At 32.2% G+C, this 23,239-nt stretch overlaps 1 protein-coding gene across 1 annotated transcript in view; it reads right to left on the bottom strand.

Moving 5' to 3' along the window:
* The window catches only part of LOC118181464 (uncharacterized), a 171,504-nt gene that overhangs the window by 36,212 nt on the left and 112,053 nt on the right, over window positions 1-23,239 (bottom strand). The window contains exons 3-5 of the mRNA XM_085820614.1: window positions 20,446-20,649; window positions 12,072-12,110; window positions 1,676-1,897 (exon numbers count right to left, since the gene is read on the bottom strand). Of these exons, the coding sequence (XP_085676740.1) occupies window positions 1,676-1,897; window positions 12,072-12,110; window positions 20,446-20,649 (465 nt within the window). The remainder of the gene's footprint in view (window positions 1-1,675; window positions 1,898-12,071; window positions 12,111-20,445; window positions 20,650-23,239) is intronic.

Here is a 23,239-nt window from a genome sequence, read left to right as displayed (position 1 = left end):
TTTTTTTTTTTTTTATATATATTCTAAATGAAGTGGACATAAAGAAGTTATTATTGAATAGTTAAACAATTAAGTAGGTGTTCAAAGACTGCCTTGTTATTAAAAAAATGATAAATAAATAATTCCAACTGTTTCTACCTCTCCAATAAATAAATAATATAACATATTTTTAATTGGCTGTATGAAAGGAAAAAATACTATAAAAGTGCAAGAATCAGATATAAACAAAGTTCTAACAGGTCCCTTTCAATATAAAAAAGAAAGAGCACATTAGCAAACTACATATACAGTCCAAAGTCGTTAATTCGGACACCCATAATCCGGACCTCAAAGCTACAAACTTTCTGCGCGTGCGTCGTGTTGACGCATGCGTGTAAGACCTTTACGGCTGTGAATTTGCGTGTGCGCGAGCGCAAAATACGTTTACGAATGCGCGTTTAATGTATAACGAACAGTATAAGCTAAGTTAAAATTATCTAATTATCTATTTCAGTTAATGTTGCAGATTGTGTAGTTCCTTAATCTTCGAATTGGATCCGGCTTATTATTTTTTGCAGACTGTTAGAGCAATTTTAGAAAAGTAAGCTTGAACTTTCGATTATGTCAAATAGAATTTCTGATATATATTTACTAATATGTAAAGGATCTACAAAGCGAAAGTATGTTTCGGAGTCCATTAAACAAAAAGTGGAATTGCTGCAAAAAATGGATAAAGGCATATCCTTTGTTTATCTAAACTTTAACGTTTGTTTATCTAAACTTTGTTTATCTTTAACACTGCAGCAGTGCGCAATGAATTGGAAGTTGATCTGTCAGCACTACCCTTAACTTCAGGGCAGATGTTTTTATTTTATTTGGCTTATAATTGCTTACTAAATGTAGTATTTCATTTCGATGTACTCCGTCTTTGATATGATTTAAATCTAATTCCTCGTCATTATAATTCACTTCCGATAGCGAAGAAAGTGACAGAGGTTATTGAAAACGAAAAAATTTCGAATGACAAATTAGTCGGTATTCTCGACACAGCAATTATAGGACTTGAACAGCGGAACTGAACAAGAAATTATGTCTGTTTATAGAATTAAAGAGAATGTATTATCACATAAAAAACAAACCAACTTAAACAACTTACATTGAAAGAAATGTTTAATAAAGTAAACAAATATATATTGAGCTTTTTTTTTTTTTGTAAATTTTGATATACTTTAGATCATAATTGTTCTTTATTTCGTAAATTACGGTTTCATATTTTTAATTTTATAATTTTTGCATGCCATTTTACCAGATTTAAACTGATGATCTATAATCCGGAAAAATCGATAATCCGGAATCGCCGAAGTCCAGACGAGTCCGGATTAATGACTTTTGACTGTATATTATTACATGCAATATTATACACTTTGTTCAATATAAAACAAGAAGAGATATCTAACTGAAGCACAATTAATAATAAGTGTATTAACTTATTACAAAATTTTTTAGTAATTAACTTGGAATTATACAATTTAAGTTACTAATTATATCATTATAAAATGTGCATACAGTTAATAGTAATTTCATGCTAACATTGAAAATATACAATAAATTATAAACCAGATTTTATCATAATAGCATAAACAAAAATTTCTAAGAATATAAATTTTTAGATTTTTGTAAGAAACAAATTTCTTACGGCAATGAAATTCAACTGGACAACACTTCTTTTCATGATAAACGGGTACACATCCAGCATCTATCTTTGATTTATACCTTTCAAACAAGCAGTCTTGTTTGTGGCAATGTAATTCATTATCACCATTATCGTTTAAGACACAGTCACATATCAGGCAAGGATCATACGATGGATATACTCTAGCTCCCAAAGGATAAAATACACCATTGTATTCACATATTCCTGGGGAGGAAAAAAAAGTAAAAATTCAGAACTGATACATTATACTTTAAAAACAGTATAAAATCAAACTGCAATAATTGATAAAGGCAAAAAAAAAAAAAAATTATTATTTTGGGAAAATAAAAATATGACAGAAAAACAGCTTTTAAAGTAAAAATGACATTTTGGAGAGGCTCTACAAGGTGCACCCATAAAATAACTGGACTTTATGGGCACACGATAAAGTTCAAACCAATTAAAAGACAAAATAATAAACCAATTAAATGAGTATACCAATTGAAAGACAAAATCATACTTCTTTTTAAAGACAGTTTAAATAATTATTTCGTCATTTGCATAGCAAAATGCCAAAGTAGTCATTTTCATTTAACGAGAAAACATTGTATAAAAAAATTTGCTTCGAGAAAGTTTGTGATTCGAATAGTAAATGGTGATGCACTATTATGAGTGGTACAACTCTTTTAAATGTGAGCATGAAAGCATTGAAGGTGGCTCAGAGAACACACATTTGAACATTGCTGAACACACACTTTGTTTTTGCTGCCATTATGAGACTCAAATCACAACTACCCAATTACTACCAACTTTTAGCTACCAGCTAAAAATCCTAAATAATATTTCTAATAATTCCATAATGACACAAACTGCCCCAATGTGTCTTTGGCATCTAAAAGCAAGTAATAAAAATAAATTCCCTAACAAATTAAATTGAAATGCAAAATTATCCAGAAAGTTCATATAAAGATAAAATCCTAAAAAAAATGTGCACAAAATATTCAAAAATGATATTTCAGAAGCCTATCAGTATCAATGTAAAAATTCTTTAAAAACATGGTACTGTTAAAACCCATCTTACAGTTGGCTTATTGAAAAATGTATGCCAACCATGAATAAAAAGGAAATAACTAAAAACTGCCTTACTGAATTAACTTTAGTTCTAAACTGTTTTTGACTGAAATTCTAAGTTCTTCAACAGCAATATCAAAGAGGGGGGGGGGGAATCATTGTTCTGCTTGTGGCATTTTAGTGTTTAAATTTAGTTTGCTTCGGCTCCAAAACTAATGATAATTTAAACTGCAAGTAAAAAGAAAGTAATCCAACATAACATATTTAAAAAGTGATTCAAAATGTTTATGCAGATGCTTTGTTAACTTCCATTTCCAGTACGAAGAAAATAGGGTCATCGATCTTCGTGTAAAGATTTGTTATATATTTAAGTTACTTTATTGGCTGGACTGAATTAAATCACATTTTTTTTTCAGAGGTGTAAGAAAGAAATATATACTAATTCAGAAGTCAAACAACAAAAATCAGCATTATATTTACAAAATTTTCACAGGACTAGTTTCGATGGTTTTACCGAACCACCATCTTTAGCTGCAAAACCGCAAATGAACCAGAAAGGAAATAATGATTAGATAAGATAAGAAAGCCTGGACAAGAATAAGCAAGTGGCGCCATCTGTTGGTGAAACCAGAACTAAAACATAATTTCTTTAAAGGCCGAAGGCAAATTTGGATTGGAATTAGGATCGTTAACTAGAACAGAAAGATTTTTATGAATGTGAAATGCCTCTAGAAAATCCAGTTCTCCAATGGAAGATCTTTTTTGAATAATTTTGGTAGCAGAAAAACTGAAAGTGTGGTTTTCAGACCAACAATGTTGAGCAACAGAAGACTTCTGTGTTTCCTTTTTTCTAACATATGCCTCATGTTCCTTGACGCGAAATTTTATGTTATGTTTTATTTTATGTTATGGCATATGTTAGAAAAAAGGATGAACTAATGAAGAATTGTGTATTAAGTATAGAGTATGTTAAAGGAATGCTGGTTTAGAAACAGAAGTCTATTTTTAGACTTGTACAATTGTTTCTTTCCTTCTCATATAAGATAAACTTAAGACTTCCATCTTATTTGGTGGGGGAGGGGGATGAAATTTTTCTTGCAGATTTTTTTTTTCTCTTTTTAGTATACAGGATTGTTTAGTCCATTTTGTAAAGGCTAGTTACCTTATGTAAGGAACAGAGACCTCTAGAAGTAAGTGTCGAGCATCTCTTTAACCACTAGTAAATTTACAACAGTTAATGTAGATATGCCCAATGAGATGGATATATTTTGTATATATATGAGATGATACATAAAATTCCTTCTATTTGAAGGAAACTGTGAGGAATTTCAGTTTTGTGTAAAGTAAGAAATTATAAATGCTTTCATAAAAGTGGAAAAACAATTTCATTAATATCATATTTATGATGATAAAATATGTTACAAATGTGAAAAACCAGTGTGTTATAAAATCTGAGATTTGCTATAATTAATCAAAATAAATAATAGGTATACAATTTTTATCTCTGTGATTTCTGTGCAAAATTTTGGAAAAACCTTTCTTAAAGGATCATAATCATCATGTGAACTTTCCATAAACAAGGAATTTTTAAAGAGTTGGACTGAACTATTGATAATTAATGGGACTCCAAAATATTACTTTTAAAAAACAAGAACTTTTTGAAATTAGATGTATAATAACAGGACTCTAAAAATTATATTTGTTCTGAAAACTATAGTGATCAAAATTTATGTTTTATATTATTTAAAAATTTAGTACAAAATTTAATGTTTTATATTATGCACATTACAGTTATCTTTGTGAGAGTAATTTTTATAAGGAATCATAATGGGACTGAAAGTTTGCTGAGTGATGAAAAAGAAAGCACTACATTTCTTCAGAAAAAAGCATTTGTAAAATTAAGAATACCAAATACTTGCATCCCATGAAGTAATACATTGTCAACAATCGAATTTTATGGATTGAAAATATTGCACTGATGCAAAATTTGTACAGTTCTCTGTTTTTTTTTTTTTAAAGTGAAAACAGATCACTGTGAACATGGGGACAGCAACAGTGAAAAAAATATATATACAGTCAAAAGTCGTTAATTCGGACACCCATAATCCGGAATGATCTATAATCTTGACCTCAAAATTACAAACTTTCTGCGCATGCGTCGCACAGGCGTTTAAGAGTGTGCGTAAGACCTTTACGGCTGCGAATATGTTTGTGCGCATGCGCGCTTAATGTGTAACGGAGGTATAAGCTAAGCTAAAATTATCTAATTCAGTTAATGTTGCAGATTGCATTGTTCCTTAATCTTCAAATTGGATCCGGCTTATTATTTTTTGCAGACTGTTAGAGCAATTTCATAAAAGTAAGCTTGAACTTTCGATTATGTCAAATAGAATTTCTGATATATATTTACTAATATGTAATTTGTATCTACAAAGCGAAAATCCGAAATCTGTTTATCAATTTCTCGCTGCGGATTGGAAGTTGATCTGTCAGCACTATCCTTATCTTCAGGGCAGATGTTTTTATTTTATTTGGCTTATAATTCCTTACTAAGGGTAGTATTTCATCTCGATGTACTCCGTCTTTGATATGATTTAAATCAAGTTCCTCGTCATTATAATTCGCTTCCGATAGTGAAGAAAGTGACCCAGAGGTTATGGAAAACGAAAACATTTCGATTGACAAATTAGTCGGTATTCTCAACACAGCAATTATAGGACTTGAACAGCGGAACTTTGTAACTAAACAAGAAATTATATCTGTTTAATAGAATTAAAGAGAAAATATTATCACATGAAATGAAGCAACTTACATTGAAAGAAATGTTTAATAAAGTAAACAAATAAATATTAAGCTTTTTCTTTTTGTAAATTTTGATACCCTTTAGATCATAATTGTTCTTTATTTCATAAATTACGGTTTCATATTTTTAATTTTGTAATTTCTGCATGCCATCTTACCAGATTTAAACTGATGATCTATAATCCGGAAAAATCGATAATCCGGAGTCGCCGAAGTCCCGACGAGTCCGGATTAACGACCTTTGACTGTATATACAAGGATTTCTTGACAAAGCTAGGTGTTTTAGAATTTTTTAAAAAAAATATATTGGATCATTGCTCTTTTCCGAATTCTTAGAGCAATGCTAGTTTTGAAATGGCTGTTGCCTTTAGCATATTGGCCTGGGAAAAAATTAATCACCAATGAGTTGCTGATTTTTTGATAAAAAGGATTAGACTATTAGAAAGTATCGAAAATTGTTTATGCTTCTTTTATGGATATATTGAAGTTTTTTTGGAATATTCATAATTAAATATCTCTCCCTCCCCCTCGAATTGTAAAAGTTTGAATATTTCTGCCACATCTCGAGGAGCATAAACCACAGTACTTTAAAACTCGCTACTCCTATAACGAATAAAAAGTTCTTGTTCTTCCACATCTTTTGAAAGCCAGACTTGACTCTAAGAGTTCACCTAAGCATGTAGTAAATTGTTTCTGTGTCTCTCACACTTCAAGGCACAATGCATTATTTTAATACTTTACTCCTGTTAGCCCACCAAAACATCACTGATCTTGAGAACACCTTAGGTGATAATCTACACAAATCGGCACCTTAGGCAGCTGGGCATGGCCATGCATAGAATTCTGCCAGAAATATAGCTTAGGGTAAGGATGGCGCATGCAGCAGGTACTTTGGTTGCATGCCACAAGTAAACATTAAATTGCTTTCATTCACTTAGATTCACTGAAAGCAACATTTAAAAAAAAAATTTCCTCCATCAAAAACAGATTCGGAAATGAGCACAAGCATAGGTGCCATTATGACATTTTCCAGCACAGAAAGGTGACTATTGCCCCTTCTACCATGAAATACCTGTAGGGAAGACTGACTGAAGAAGTACATCGTATGTGAGTGAGATGAGTTATAAATAGAGAACCCAATAACTTAATTGAAAATTATGACATAGTTTCAGTTTTGGTTTCTTATATTTGAATATGAAGGTGGTATGCAACAAAACTGTGTTTCGAGTTACAGCAGAGTGATTTTTTTGCGAATGAGAGCACCTATGAACACTAGCGTCTCCTTTACTGATTCAGACAATTTTACTTTCTAAATATAACAATCTGAAAAATGACAAGATAAAAGGTTTCTACACCATACAAAAAATGAGCTTTTTGCCACATAAAATCTGTATATTACAGCAGTGGTTCTCCTACTCTGCCAAGGGGACAATGAATAATTTTGTAAATTAAATATTTTTATGTAGATTAAGTGTTCTAAGTCAATGTGTTAAAAGAGCTACTTGGAGTTTGAAACTTCTGATTTTTTAAAGGAAAGGGTTGAGATTAATTTCCTATTTATAACTACATTAAATATCTAATGATGACTGCCCCATTAAGTTCAGAGATTTAATTAACCTTTTATTAAGATGGTGAAATTTGGTTACTTCAATAGACTTCTTTTCTTTCATTTCTTCTTTTTAATGCATACACATATAAGTGATACAACAAAGAAAAGAGGGATAAATTACTCTTATTCATATATTGGGTTGAGCAATCCTGCTTGAAAGAAAGTGCGCCATGTCCAGAATATTCCAAAGTGGGGTAGCATTTGTTTACCCTCCCCACTTTGGTTTCAATGCTAGGAATCGCAGAAAAGTAACTGCTTGCAGATACAGATCTGTGCCATATTTTTTGAGCTACAGTTTTTGTGTTCAAATGAGTTAAAAAATTTTAATTTGTGTGCATAGCTTATTCTTTGCGATATGTGTCTTATTTTTATTTATTTCTTGTCATTCTGAACATGAACCTGCCAAGTATGCTTCCAGGGAAGGAGACAGAAATTTAGCAAGGATATTGGCCAAAAGTTTCAATAACAGTGGACAATGGATTATGGAGTAAAAAAAAAAGTTCTGTGTTGTTCGAGCTCCATAATGTTGATATGCTTCAGAGCAAATGAAGTCTGAATTAGTTAATATCCAGGTATTTTCAGTAAGCCTTGACAGAAGAACCAGTGTGATTATACGAGGAAGGTTACCTATTTTCGATCAATTTGCTTTCAGAAATGTAATGAGAGAAGAATTAACTACATTGCTGAGTTTACTAACTATGACCCCAGTTAAAGATATAATGAATGAAATAAAACAAGAATTTGCAATAAAAATGGGGTTTGACTTGAAGAAAATTGTGTCTGTAACAAATGATGGTGCCCCAAATATGGCATAAATACATGGATGGGTTTGCAAAATTTCTGGCTGAAGAAGTTCACTACGTGGCCTTTGAAAACAAGGCCCTACAGCTCAGTGACGTAGAGCGCCTGACATCAGTAAAAGTCAGAATGCAACCCTTCTTTGGGTTCGAGGGCAGCTTTAGGTCAAAGGTTATTGTTAGTCACCATGAACATGACAGAAGTGGTTGAACTGCAATTATTGACCTAAAATCTTGGTATATATCGTGCTTTTTCATAGTTGGACACTTTAAATTTGAGTTTCTTTGCGATTTGTGGGTTGTTCCAGAAATAATATAATGTCTTACATGTGTTGAAATAATATAATGTCTTACATGTGTTCAGTGCCACGATGTAATTGAAATTACAAATCTGGACCTAAAGTACATATTTTCGCTTTTCCTGTTGATGCAGATGTGAAAGTGGATACGTGCAATAAAACTGAAGGACTTCATTCCGACTGAAAACAGCAGAGTCAGCTTTCATTACTATGATTTTATTGACATTTAAAGAAAACTTACATAGATTAAATATTCGATACCTTTAATTATGTCTGTTTTTAAAGCTAATATGATTTCCACTGAAAAACTAGTGTGAAATATAAAAAAAAGTAAGCAAAAACTAGTGTAAAATGTAAAAGTAAACAATAAATTAATTAGAATACTAGAGGATTATTTAATGTATAGTAAATTTTGTTTCAAGTATTGCTGAAACACTGTGCATTATGATTATATATCAATTCTATAACATTAAATTATTTGTAATACCTAATTTATTTCAGTTTTATTTTTAATGCACTTGTCATTATAGTTTTAAAAGATTTAAAAGTAATAATGTTTCTCATTTAAAAATTCAAATTTGTGTGTTTCACATTACCCTTTTTTAAAACTTTTTTGTCATATTTTCAAAATTATTGGGAAAATTGTAATTAATATTATATTTTTAAATATATATTGAAAACAATATTGTTACACAAGTTGCTCGGAATTTTTTTTTAATTTTGCTGTTATGTTTTTTAAATTAAACTTCATACATTAGCAAAATGCTAAACTTTTGAAGAGCTATAGAGTATATGGTGTTTTAAATGAATACAATAGAATAAACAATTAAAAAAGATTAAATATACTGACAGAATGAAGTGCTTTTGCAAGGGACGTTCGGTATCCTATACTATCATTGCACTTTCCTGATATGATGTAGGCTCTACCCCGTCCACATCGGTAACGAGATGTGGGAACCTCCGCTAACTACCTTGCATATTTTAAAAGTTAAAGCATAATTCTGCAGTGTGTTCCTTTCAAAATGTTATGTCTGTTAAATTTTCGGAGAATTATTATTTTTTGCCCTTTACAATTCCTTGAGGATACACGTAAGTGATTCAAAGAATCAAAACTCACACATAGTTACAGGCACAATCTTTCGATCTAGAAAGCTAGGAAATTAACTATTATGTTCATAATAACTCTTAATGTGGGCATACCAAGATTTCGATAAAGAGTAATATAGATTAGTAAGAACTCATATCGCAATTAAAAAAATATTTAATAAAAACAGTTGGCAAAACTAAATTTAAATGATTTTCTGTGACAGTTTAAAAATAGATCTTTGGTTTTTATTCTATAAGAATCTGGATCACTGCAAGTTTAAATATTACTTTAATGATAACAGAGTTATTTACATAACACCATCTGACAGTTTAAAACAATGTTGACATTAAAGATTATCATTAAAAATAAGTTTTAAAGTATTTATATCAATAAATAAATGATGAAATATTCCTTTTTTATATTTAGTTTATTATTATAAAAGATCTACACTAAAATTTGTTTAAAAAATAAATGTAATAACCGAAAATGCTAATTCTTTTATTTTATCGCCATAATGAAAAAAATTATATATTATTTAAAAAAGTTTGTAAGAAAAAGTTGGTTCTTGTAAAATGCTCTTTTTATTCATATTTTTCATTTTACATATGAATGAAAAATAATATGCAATGTTTTGTTTGCAGTTCAAAAGCTTAACATTTTCACATTATGAAGTGTTGGAAAGTTCATCCAAACTATGGAAAATAAAATAAGACTAATATAAATGATTACGGATCATCCAGGTGAAAGTTTTATCAAGCATTAAGAAAAATACGCTCAAATATCTGAAGTCTTAAAGCGTGATATATAATAAATGTTAAGATACTATTATTTATTTAATAATCTTCTATTTACTTTACATGAGTATAACATAAAATTAGCTTTTACTGATAAATTAGCATGCTGTGGGTTCACTCGCTTCGAATGCAGGAGAGAGGTTTCTTTGAACTCCTCATCGTGATGTCACGAGAGAGCTGGACAGCCTTGTTTCTCGAAGGCCACAGTCAACACCCCATTCTGCAATTTGATTGCATTTTGGCATCAACAATATCAATATATCAACAATATATTTAAAGGCTAATCTGAAGTCATAACAAAATGTTCTGCCTGTAATAACTAAAACTGTGAACTTCATATCTGCACATGCTTTAAATTGCCAGTTCTCAAAGTTTTACAGGAAGTAGAATTTCAATATGTCAGACTTCTTATGTAAAATAACATTTGCTAGCTGGGTGATGAATAAATTTTCATAGATTTGTCAAGCTTTTGTATGAAATTCGATTTTTTATAACAGAAAAAAAGCAAGAATTTCCAGAGCTCATGGATCTTATTTGGCTGTGTGATTTAATGTTTTTCAATTTTTTAATCTTTGTCTTTACTCACGCACTATATAATGATGTGAATGAGGAACTGCAAAGAAAAGAACAAACTGCAAAAAAATATTGTTTGAGATCGTAATATCCTCACCATGCAAACTTGATGTATTCTTTAAAGATATTGAAACAAAAAAGTTTATATATTTCTCTTCACTTAAAAGACATCAAGTTTTGTCCGTAAATTGATTGACTTCTATAGATAGAGAAAATAGATTAAAGAGCTATTTGGATATTTTAGACAATTCAAAGAAAATAGTATCAGCACGATTTTTCTCATTTTCTGAATTTGGAAAAAACATTGCAGTTTATTTCAAGACCTTACTTTACTAAAATGGATGATCAAGTGATACTTTTTGAGTGGTTGGGTATTGACAATTTGGAAATAAAATTGGCAGAATTTCAAGAAAATTATATGTGGGTGAACAAATTTGTCGAACCTGGTGAAGCATTAGATGGAGAGTGCATGGATTCCAAAAATTGCATCCAAAAGTCAGAAAACAAAATCTGTAAACAATCCAAGTCTCACAAAAATTTTTGGCCATGAAAAAATTTGTAGTAGGACTGCTTACAATGTTTGAGTCTCATATGCTTGTGAAGAAGGTGTTTTCATCAATGAACTCTATAAAATCAACTAAGAAACCACCTTGTGCCAGATTAAAGTGCTTTTTTTGTTATTAAAGACAACAAATTATGACCCAAATATGAGATATTATGAGACATCCGAGAAAACATAAAGCAAAATAAAAACAAATACGAGACATTACACAATTATGACCCAAACACGAGACACAAAATGACATGGCTAATAAGGTTAAGCAACAGACTTCACACTAAACAGGATTAAATTTACATAGTTTTTTAATGTAGTGTTTATTGTTTATAATACTAAATGAATGTATTTTGAAAAGTAAAAAGTACATTAAGTGAAGCATCTTAAAGGGGACACTATTTTGTTTTAAATGAAAAAAATAAAAGCAATTAATATATTTTGATATTGATACATTTAATTTATCATACTGTAAAATAACAAAAAAACTCACATTAATTACCTTTATTTTATTTCTTTATTTCAATGAAACTGTCTCCTTTAAGACACTTTACATTATTCTAATATTAAACTGAAGTATTTAAAGGTTCATCATCCCTGGCTTGGGGCATAATTCAATCATAAAAATATGTCTCTTAGTTTTATAAAGAACATTTTAAATTACAAACAACATTAACTAAATGAGTACATATTACTACTTAATTGTGCTGGCATTTTTCTCACACTTTTGAAAATAAAAACAAATATTAAAATTTTCTATAGTGTTAGAAATTTTAATACAAAGCTTTATAATGAAGCTATGGAAAGCACTAACTTTTTTCTTGAGTTTCATCATTTTCATCTGTTGCAGCAACTGAAAAAGAAATATTATCTGTAAAAAGAACAAGTTTACAAATTTAAAAATTGAGTAATAAGCAATAATTTGATTTAAAGAATTTAAACTACTAATTAAGTATAATTTTATTCATATTTTCTGTCTAATTAAAACTAAGGTACCAAAACTAAGAAAAATTGGACTTTATTATATAGTTTTGTTACAGTAATAACAATACTATTTTGTTGCATTAATTGGTACTTGTCTTTTGTAGCAAGAAAGTGGATTTGCTGTGTTTCTGCCCTGGCAGGAAACAAATGATTACCAATCTGAGTATGTGCCAAAAACAAACAATGACTGATTGGCACATTTGCGAGAAATAAATGGTTAATGCTTTCGTAATTGCAATATGTTGATGTTGTCCTTTCCATATCACAAATAACTTTTATATTTTTGATTATGTTTCTCATTATATTTTTTCAACCTGTGTGGTAGCACCTTTTTTTTTTTTTAACTTTTTCTTTCTGGCAATGGTTTTATGTGTTGTTACTATAGTTCCTTTATCATGTTCTTATTGTGTGCTTAATTATATATAAATATTAATAAATATATGTTAATACAGATGATTTTTTTTTAATTCTTTGTCTTTATTCATAACATTGACTCTAACAGGTTATGGGTCCAGGATGCTGTAACTGCGTAGGAAAAATTTAGAAGCAAAGAGGAGACAAAAGTTATCGGCAGTTCGTAAGCCTAACACGACATTTTTTAAGCTTCAGGTAAATCGTGAAATTAGTTCTCAAAAATGGAGGATGCAAGATATCAGTTAAGCAATTATGCGGAAAAAGTGACTGGCCTATTTGGAAATATCAAATTCAGTTCATATTAAATTACCACAAAGGCGCTTTAGAAGTCCCTGAAGAAAAATTGGGAAAGGCAGTGGAGCTTGCTCATGTCGCTGCTGAAGAAATTCAAAAGAGATACAGAGATGATGTAGAAGTTCTTAATAAAGCCAATAATGTGTTATGATCATTCTTACAAACTCCATGACTGAAGATACTTTACAAAAGGTAATGAGATTTGACAGTGCAAAAGAAATTTTACAGTTCATATGTTTACAGTTCTTCAAATTCTGTTTGTCAAATAATGATATGGCAGCTCATTTATCAAAACTGAAAAATTATTGGAATGAACTGAACAGTGAAATTAGCGGACTCCCAGAAATGCTGTTAATTTGTAAAATATTGAATACACTTTCTCCCAGTTATCGTACTTTCAAATCAAGTTGGTTACTTTTTAGTGATGAAAACAGAATGCTAGATGAATTAACCATACAACTGTGGATAGCAAATTCAAAATCTAAGCAGAAATCTGCTCCTAACAAACAAACAAACAAAACAGCAATTCTAATTATTGCCACAAGATAAGACACTGGGTCAGAACATGCCAGAAGTGGACAGCTGCCAGAAAACTACCAAAACCTATTCTACATACAGGGACAAAACAAAAGCAAGAATGATGTTGCTGCAAATATGACAGTCCTAGCTGTAGATGAGGCAATAATTTCTGCTGAAAAAATTCTGATACAGTCAAAAGTCATTAATCCAGACTCGTCGGGACTTCGGTGATACCGGATTATCGATTTTTCCGGATTATAGATCATCAGTTTAAATCTGGTAAGATAGCATGCAGAAATTATAAAATTAAAAATATGAAACCGTAATTTATGAAATAAAGAACAATTATGATCTAAAGGGTATCAAATTTACAATAAAAAAAAAAAAGCTTAGTATTTATTTGTTTACTTTATTAAACATTTCTTTCAATGTAAGTTGTTTAAGTTGCTTCATTTTTTATGTGATAATACATTCTCTTTAATTCTATTAAACAGACATAATTTCTTGCTCAGTTACAAAGTTCCGCTGTTCAAGTCCTATAATTGCTGTGTCGAGAACACCAACTAATTTGTCGATCGAAATTTTTTCGTTTTCAATAACCTCTGTCACTTTCTTCGCTATCAGAAGCGAATTATAATGATGAGGAATTTGATTTAAATCATATCAAAGACGGAGTACATCGAGATGAAATAATACATTTAGTAATGAATTATAAGCCAAATAAAATAAAAACATCTGCCCTAAAGATAAGGATAGTGCTGACAGATCAACTTCCAATTCATTGCGCGCCGCGACGTTAAAGATAAACAAAGGATATGCCTTTTTATCCATTTTTTGCAGCAATTCCACTTTTCGTTTGATGGACATCGGAACATGCTTTTGCTTTGTAGATCCTTTGATAGCTCTTGAATCGGAAATTCTTTTTGACATAATCGAAAGTTCAAGCTTACTTTTATAAAATTGCTCTAACAGTCTGCAAAAAATAATAAGCCGGATCCAATTAGAACAGCGCAATCTGTAACATTAACTGAATTAGATAATTTTAGCTTAGCTTATACCGTCCGTTATACATTAAACGAGCATTCGGAAACGTATTTTGCGCACATGCAGACGCCTTTTCGCAGCCGTAAGGTAAAGCGTCGACTCGACGCATGCGCAGAAAGTTTGTACCTTTGAGGTTCGGATTATAGATCATTCTAGATTATGGGTGTCCAAATTAACGACTTTTGACTGTAATTGGTTTATTGACAATGGGGGCCTCAAAACAAGTCTTCAATAACAGTTACTACTTTATAGACTCTGCAAAATTTAAGCTTCTCCATAGCATCACAGTAGCAAATGGAAAGTCATTACCAGCAATTGGAAAGGACACTATCAAAATAATGACCATTGTAAATGGGATGAATCAAATAAAAAATCTTGAAGATGTCTTGTATGCTCCAGAAATAAGTAAAAAAAACTATTTTTAGTGTTAGCAACTCAAGATAGTAACTGGAACAGTGTGCTTGAATCAATATTTAAGAATTGCTATTTTAAAGTAGATGGCAAAATAGTTCTGCATGATATAAGAAATGCTGGTAGAGGTCTCTTCAAAGTCATGATGAAGATCTTAGTTCCTGAAACTCACACTCATATAAATGTGGCCAAGAATAATGAATCAATTCTTCAACTTTATCATGAACGATGGGTTCATGTAAAAAACATGTAAAGGCCATTCTTGAGAAAGAGTTGAATATTAAAATTAAGTCTGATATAAAATTATATGAAGACTGTGTATATGGAAAAGCTCAAACAGAAAAGAGATTATAAAAGCTGCAGAATTGTTCTTGACAGATATCTGTCGGCCATTTGATGAATCATTTAAGAAATATCGATGATATTTCATAATCTTCAAAAATGTCTATGCCAAATTTCAAGACTGTTTTTTCTTAAAACATAAATCAGAAGTAAAAGATGTGATTGAAAGTTTCACAACTCATGCTAAGAACTTAAAGCCTAAAGTTAAAGAAATCCTCAGTGGCAATGGTGTAGATTTTGACAAAAAAGCAGTTTGACAGATCTTGAACAAGCATGGAATCTTGCAGAGGCTCACAGCTCCATATACACCAGAGCAAAATGGCAGTGTTGAATAAGAGAACAGAACAGTTCTTGAAATGACTAGGACTCTCAAATATTCATATGAAGAAGTGGATTTTCTGGCTTTCCTGTGGGCAGAGTTCATCAGCACTTCAGTTTACATACTGAATAAAATGGGAAGTCTTCCATCTTATTCAGTATGTAAACTGAAGTGCTGATGAACTCTGCCCACAGGAAAGCCAGAAAATCCACTTCTTCATTTGAATATTTGAGAGTTCTGGTCATTTCAGTTCCTGATTCAAGTCCTTCTGAATTATGGATGGGAAAGAAACCTAGAATAAAAGATATGTGCATCATTGGATCACCTGCTATGTTCATGTTCAAGCTCAGAAGAGCATAAAGATGGACAAAAAGGCACCTAAAGGCTCTTCTTGGGTATGCTGGAGATAAAAGGTACCACATTTACATCAAGGAAACAGTACATCAAGGAAACCAGTACAGTGATCTGTTCCTGACACTTGAAGAGAAACCTTTCATGACAAGAAATACTATACTACTGCCTCTTCAAAAGATTTCCAAAAGATGATATTAAAAATAAAGTAAGAATAGATGAAGTCGACAAACAGGAAGAAATTGAAGTGGAGGATATACCAGAACAGGAGACTTAAAAGATAAATTTCAGCATCCAAGTGAACAAAGAATTGTATCGCGGAAAATTCAGAGATTCATTAAGAAAATCTTCCATAAATAAACGGAATTGCAAGTGGAATGCTGCGCAGCTGACAATTCAAGAAACAGGAACGTGAAGACTTAACACCCAAGAAAGAAGATTTCTTTTTTAGAAGGATCCTGAAACTTTGGAAGAGGGATTAACTAGTCCAGATTCAGTAAAATTAAGGTTAGCCATAAAACGAGAGTTGGAAATTTTAAAAGGAAATGAAACTTGGAACATAGTGCCTAGGCCAAAAGAAAGGAAAATTGTGAAATGCATGTAGGTTTTTCGAGAGAAAAGGACAGGTGGAAAGACATAAATCTCGTTTAATTATTCGTGGCTACACTCAAGTTGAAGGAACTGACTACAGGCAGACTTCTCCTGTAATAAAAACAAAGTCGATTAGACCTTTATTGGCATTCTCATTTGGGCAAGACTGGCAAATTCATCAGTTGGATATTACTGCAGCCTGCTTAAATATTGCAGCCACATTTAAAATCAAAGACCTGGGAGAAATACACCACCTTTTTTCAATTTGAATAAGCAGAAGAGAAGATGGCTCAATGACTCTCGAACGAACTGTCTATGCTAGTGAGCTTTTGGAAACAACTGGTATGCTAGATGCTTAAGGAGCATCAACACCATTAGACTCAGGTATGAAATATACATCAGCTGTTAGATGAAGGAACACTAAAATATAGACAGGCTGTAGAAGGACTTTTGTACCTGGCAGGAAGAACAAGGCCTGATTTAGCCTTTGCTACCACTTACATGAGCCAGTTCAATAACTGTCCAAGCAAGGAACATCGGGCTGGCATACAACATATTCTTTGTTAGCTAAAACACACCAAAGAATTAAAACTGACTTTCAAAAAGATTGGGAAGGATTTGAAAGTGTTCTGCGATCCTAATTCAGCTGGTGATAAGATAGATCAACAATCATTTAGTGGCTATGCTGTATTGCTAGCAGGTAGAGAGCTGTCTCATGGAACAATAAGAAGCAACACATGACTGCCTTGTCAATCATTGAAGCTGAGTACGTCTCAATGTGCCATGTAGCCAAAAAAGTGCTGTGGTTTCAAAACTTGTTGCAAAGATTTGTGGGAGAACATTTTTTGAAGTTTCCACAAAATATATTTGTAGATAAACAGGATGCCATTTCTTTAGCTGAAACCATGTTACCTCAGAGTATAATAAACATATTGAATCCCGGCACTTTTTAAGACAGAAGGTTGAAGAGATGTTGTTGAACTTTACCTATGTCCCTTCCAATTCAAATGCAGCAGAGAAGTTGACAAAGAGTGTGCAAAAGAAAGCCTTGTATATAATCAAAGGTTCAATGTAGGACTGAGAGAAATATAATCAAGGGGGAGTGTTACAAATAACTTTTATACTTGTAATTACATTTCCCATTATATTTTTGCAACCTCTAAGGCAACACAGTTTCTTTCTTTCTTTCTTTCTTTTTTTTTTTTTTTACTTTTTCTTTCTGGCAACAGTTTCAGTCATTGTCATTATAGTTCCTTTACCATGTTCTTTTCGTGTGCTTAATAAATATATGTTAATACATTTTTCTTTTTTTATTTTTGTCTCCATTCATAACATTATACTTGTAATTCCATTGCAAAATACTCATTATGCTAAAACGAAGCTATAACTGATGTTTGAGGCATTATTAGTGGCAATTGCTGAAATGCAGCCACTAGAAATAGTTTTCAAAAAATGAATTTTCCACTATGTCTATATATGTTGTTTAAATTGCAGACAAAATGGTTTGGAACTAAACCATAGATACAGCTTTCCAGTATTTTTAAATTTTCTGGGCAGGTTTTTAAGATACAGTGAAAGCTCAACAGATAATAATAATAATATAGACAGGTACAGATATAATATATACAGATAATAATATGACATAATGTAGATAATATATAACATATATATATATATATATATTATGCAGTACAATATAGATAATACAGATACAGATGGAATGCTAATATAGTTATATATAATCTATCAATCAGCTAACAGACAGCAAAATCAGTAGCATGGTTCTAAATCCAGAAAATATTGCTACCGATAGTGAAGAGTCAGAGAAATTGTTGAGAATGAAAAAATGCTGAGTGACAGCTCTTGATATAACACATGCAGGACTTGAAGACTGGAACTTTGTAACTGAACAAGAAATAATGTTTTTCTATAGAACTGTAGACAAAATGTTAGAACCAAAAATAAAGCAAATAACTTAGATTGCAAGAAATGTTTAACAAAACAAGCAAATAAATATAGAGGGGTGGTGGTTTTTTTATTATTATTATTATTATTATTATTCTTTTACGGGCATAAATGTTTCACTATTTTATAAACAACTATTTCATATTTTTAATTTTATTATTTCTACAAGTCATCTTACTAGATTTAAATTGATGATTAAATAACCGAAAAAATTCCAAATCCAAAACTGTCTAATTAATTTCTGATGAGTTTGTATCTCGAACTTTGTACTGTATTAAGGTTTAATTAATTGTATCTGTATTAAGGTTTAATTAATTCATAATTATACAGTACAAAGTCCGAAATCCGGACATCAAAACCACCAACAAAGTTTTTCTCGTAGGCTTTACGCATGCGCATTTGATTCCTCCCTACGCGCATAATAAAAACATCTGGAGAGTCCCGATTCTTACTTTTACTTCGACACTAAATAAAATACCTTGTTAGTGACGAAATAATCATTTTAGTATAAATTTGTACCATCAGTAATTTGGCTCCGTTGCTGTGTATGTGCTTGGCACACATATCAAACCGAAACATTCCACATAGATGCATCGTTGATCTGACGCCAACGTGGGGAATTATTATTTATCATACTTTCCTTTCATCACCGCATGTTTATCAAAACATGACAACTTGAGTAATGACTCATGTAGCGATGCCTAAACGTGAGTAATTGAATAATAAAGGAGTATGGTAAACGTTTATGTTGACGATGAGCGTTTTTATCGCTTAGCGATGATTACAGAAATGCGCTAAAAAATGTTGACGAGGAAAAATTTATCAAAACTTTCTTTAATATGATAAAAATAGATTTTGCTGAGGATACTCAGATCCAGAGATTACATTTAGGGCTATTTGAATTAAGAATAACTGATTTGTTATTCACATAAACCTAGAACCAGCGCCAAGGCTTGTAAGGCGGCACCGGGTCGCACAATTTAGGACCCACAGAAACTGCATCAGGCGGTAAGATATCTAGCGCCGGCCATCAATAAGGCTTAAGTATATGTGGGAATTTATTTATTCAGAAACTATGATAAGCCTTAAGCATGTACAAGAAATAGACATAACTTAAATAACTAAACTAATACATTTCAAGCTTAATTGTTTCAGTGCGCGATTAAGCAAGATAAAATTTAACGGAACAACTTGTCGTTAGTCACATGATACATAGCCAAATATGTATAGTGAAGGACAGCCAAATTTGATGATGAAAGCTTCGAATTTTAAAGGTTTTCGGATATCGCAAAACAAAGGTGAAATTTTCCAATTAATCGATTTTGTAATGAAATGTAGAGAAGCGGTAATAAATGAAGATATGAAAGAAATTTTTCATTGTGATGACAATGCTTCTCAATCATCGGTCAATTAATAAATGGCGAAATCTGTAGTTTGGTTCTAGATCCAGAAAATACCGCTACCGAAGAAAGTGACAAAAAAGTTACTGAAAACGAGAAAATTTCGTTTGACAAATTAGCCGAAATTCTCCAAACACCAGTTGCAGGACTTCAACAATGTAACTCAATAAAAGATTATGTGTGTCTACAGAATTAAAGAGAAAGTTTTAGCACAAAAAACGAAGGAACTTAAGCAACTTACATTGAAAGAAATGTTTAATAAAGTAAACATATAAATATTAAGCTGTTTTATTTTGTAAATTTTGATACGCTTTAGATCATAATTGCTTTATTATTTCATAAATCACGATTTCATATTTTTAATTTTATAATTTCTACATGCCATCTTACTAGATTTAAACTGATGATCTAATATCCCAAAAATCCCAAATCTAGAATCGCCGAAGTGCGGACTCCGGATTTCGAGCTTTGTACTGTATGTGTAAATACATTATTTTAGTATAATTAGGCATTAATTACTAAAATGATCACTATAAAATAAGACAAATACACACCACATTTATATCCTACTGGACAACATCTGTCTTTTTCATAGAGTGGATGACAATTATCTCCATCAGAAATTTCTGTTTGAGGACATTCTCTTGTTCTACACTGCATCTGTGGACTGAATCGGCCTCGACACCAGCACATTTGACATATGTCAGCAATGTTGATTTTAGAGCCCAATTTATATGTCTTATTCTGGTATACACATTCTGAAAGAATAATTTACTTTAAAAAATTAAAATTCAAGAAATACAAATGTTTACCTAATTATTTGGCAATTACCATTTTTTTAAAGCATGCAACAAAACTGAACAGACCTATAAAAACAAACAGATAATATATTAAAATAAATACATGTTATTCATCCAAAATGTAACATCGTGAAGAAAGCATCCAACAGACTTGAAATCCATGCATAAACTTTGATTTGACATGTACATGATTAGCATTCCAGCACATATGCACATCATGTATGCCAATAATACAACTTAGGAAGCATTATAAAAAGGGAGAACAGTTGCAGTTCTTCGCCGTTTCATTATGTTTCTGTAATAAGAGCTATTTTTGGTTTCATGTGTATTTTACTCCTGTTTCTTTGCTTAATTATGCCTTGCTTGAAAAAAATGGCAGTAATTTGAGCAAGTTTGCCAGAGAAAGAATTATGGTTTATACAGAGCGTGGAATATCCTTCTAGCTCTTGGATAAAATCTAGCTACAAGGGAATGTGGAACTGATGGTATTGGACAGGCAAAAACAACAAACAGGAGCAACTCCACCACCCTTCAATTCTAATTATGAATCTCAAGCCTTTTTGTACGACTGTGATTCGGTGACAGCAACTAATGAAACGTGTAGGGCAGGGGTACTCAGCACGGGGCCTGCAGACACCCAGGTGCCCGAGGCGACCTTGCAAAGCGTCCACCAAGCTTTGGTAAAAAAATTTCTTTTTTTCCCCCTGCAGCAGTCTTTCTTGGGATTGCACATAGAGGGGGTTCGACGGGAAGGGGTCAGAAACTTGGTTGCCCTTGTCTTGGGTTTTGGAAACATGGTGTGATGGCGGGTCTTAGCTTGATCTTTCTTATCGCCTTTGTCCTGTTTAAAATCACAATGCTCACTAAATGGCAAAGCGAATGGGCGCCTGGGAGGCCCGGTTACCCAATTTCTGAAAAAAGACGGAGAGATAAATTCCGGAAATGCCTGTGAATGACACGTACATGACCTTGAAAGCAGCTACTTAGAAGGTCAAAAATTTCACCGAAAGGAGTAATTTCTGTATTATGTTTTTGTAACGACCGGGATTAGCAGGCCCGACGCGCGTCCTCGCGTGTTAATAAAGTTTTAAGATTGGGGCCACGATATAGCAAGGCCCACCAGACCAAAAAGGGCTGACAAAGAGCGACAAAAGTGGAGGGAACTTTAGGTCAGAGTCAACCCTTGACTGTGTGACACAATTATATTAATTATTTAACAAGGTGCAAAAGGCAACTTTTGACCCACTTTCTTTACCAATCTTCTTTGAAGCTTTCGGCAGTGACAGTGTTAATGGTGCATCCAGTCTTGTTCGGCATCCTCCTTCTGCATCGGATCTTCGCGATTTGAGTTTTTTTTTTTACCCTGCAGCACGACAAGTGGGCCCAGCAAAAAGCAGAAGATATGCAATTACAATTCTAGCTGCGAAGAAACGTATTGCTTTGTTGATGTGAAAGGAAAGCGCATGTGTTTGCTGTGTGGTGCTTCTGTAGCATTGGCGAAGAAACATAATGTGGAACGTCACCTTCAGACGAATCATGAACCATTTGCAAGGAACTACCCGGAGGGTTCGGAAATTAGGAAGAAAGTATGTGAGCTGAAATTGAAGCTTTCAGCGCAACAATCAGTAATTGTTAGGCCATTTTCAAAGCCCAAAAGTGCAACATTGGCTTCGTTTAAAATTGCTCACTTGATGGCGAAGAAGAAAAAACTATTTCAAGACGGTAAGCTGCTGAAGAAAGTATTTCTTGCAGGTGCCCAAAGCCTCTTTGACGTATTCTCTAACAAGCGTGAAATCATTAATGCGATTCGGGACCTTCAATTATCAGACAGCACTGTTTTAAGGAGAATAGAGGCAATTGCTGGTCACATGTAATCTCAACTGAAGAGAGACTTGGAAACATGTGAATGATTTTCTCTCCAATTTGATGAGTCCACGGATATTTCCTACACATCGCCGTTAACTGTTATGATAAGAATGGTATTTAACGACTTTCTGTTACAGAAGAATTATTAACCCTTAGCCTGTCGAGTTATTTTCTACAAATGCCTTTAAAACTGTCACTAATTTTGGACCGAGCTTCCCTTAAAATGTCGGGAAAATAACCCTAAACCTCTGCATCGGAATGCAAAAATGCCAGCTACTACTATTGTTATTTCTTTCCCCTCCCTGAATACTAGATCAAGGGTTCCGACTGTAAGTAAGATGGATTACTACCATAAATATTAGTACCTGTAGATGCGAGTTGTCAAGTTGCAAATGACTATAATAGCTTCTCCGTGATGACCGTCCGAATGCCGCAGGCTACAGGTGCGAATTCTATCTTAAAGGTTTTTCTTTCCTAAAAAGACTCTTATTTTGAAATAACTTGATTTTAAAATTTACCCGCGTTTCTTTTATTATTATTTTTCATGTTTAATCTAAGTAACCTAAATCGCTGGGTCATTGATTATCATCAGAATTTCAACGGAGATTGGTTAAACTGCTATTAATAAAATCCATATTAAAAAATATCTGGTGCAATATCCATTCTTTCTGTGAGATTCCTG

Source organism: Stegodyphus dumicola, chromosome 7 (assembly GCF_044657685.1).
Source record: "Stegodyphus dumicola isolate Sdum_Otavi_A_Nest chromosome 7, ASM4465768v1".
NCBI classification, from domain to species: domain Eukaryota; kingdom Metazoa; phylum Arthropoda; class Arachnida; order Araneae; family Eresidae; genus Stegodyphus; species Stegodyphus dumicola.
This window is presented reverse-complemented; position numbering and strand designations above follow the sequence as displayed.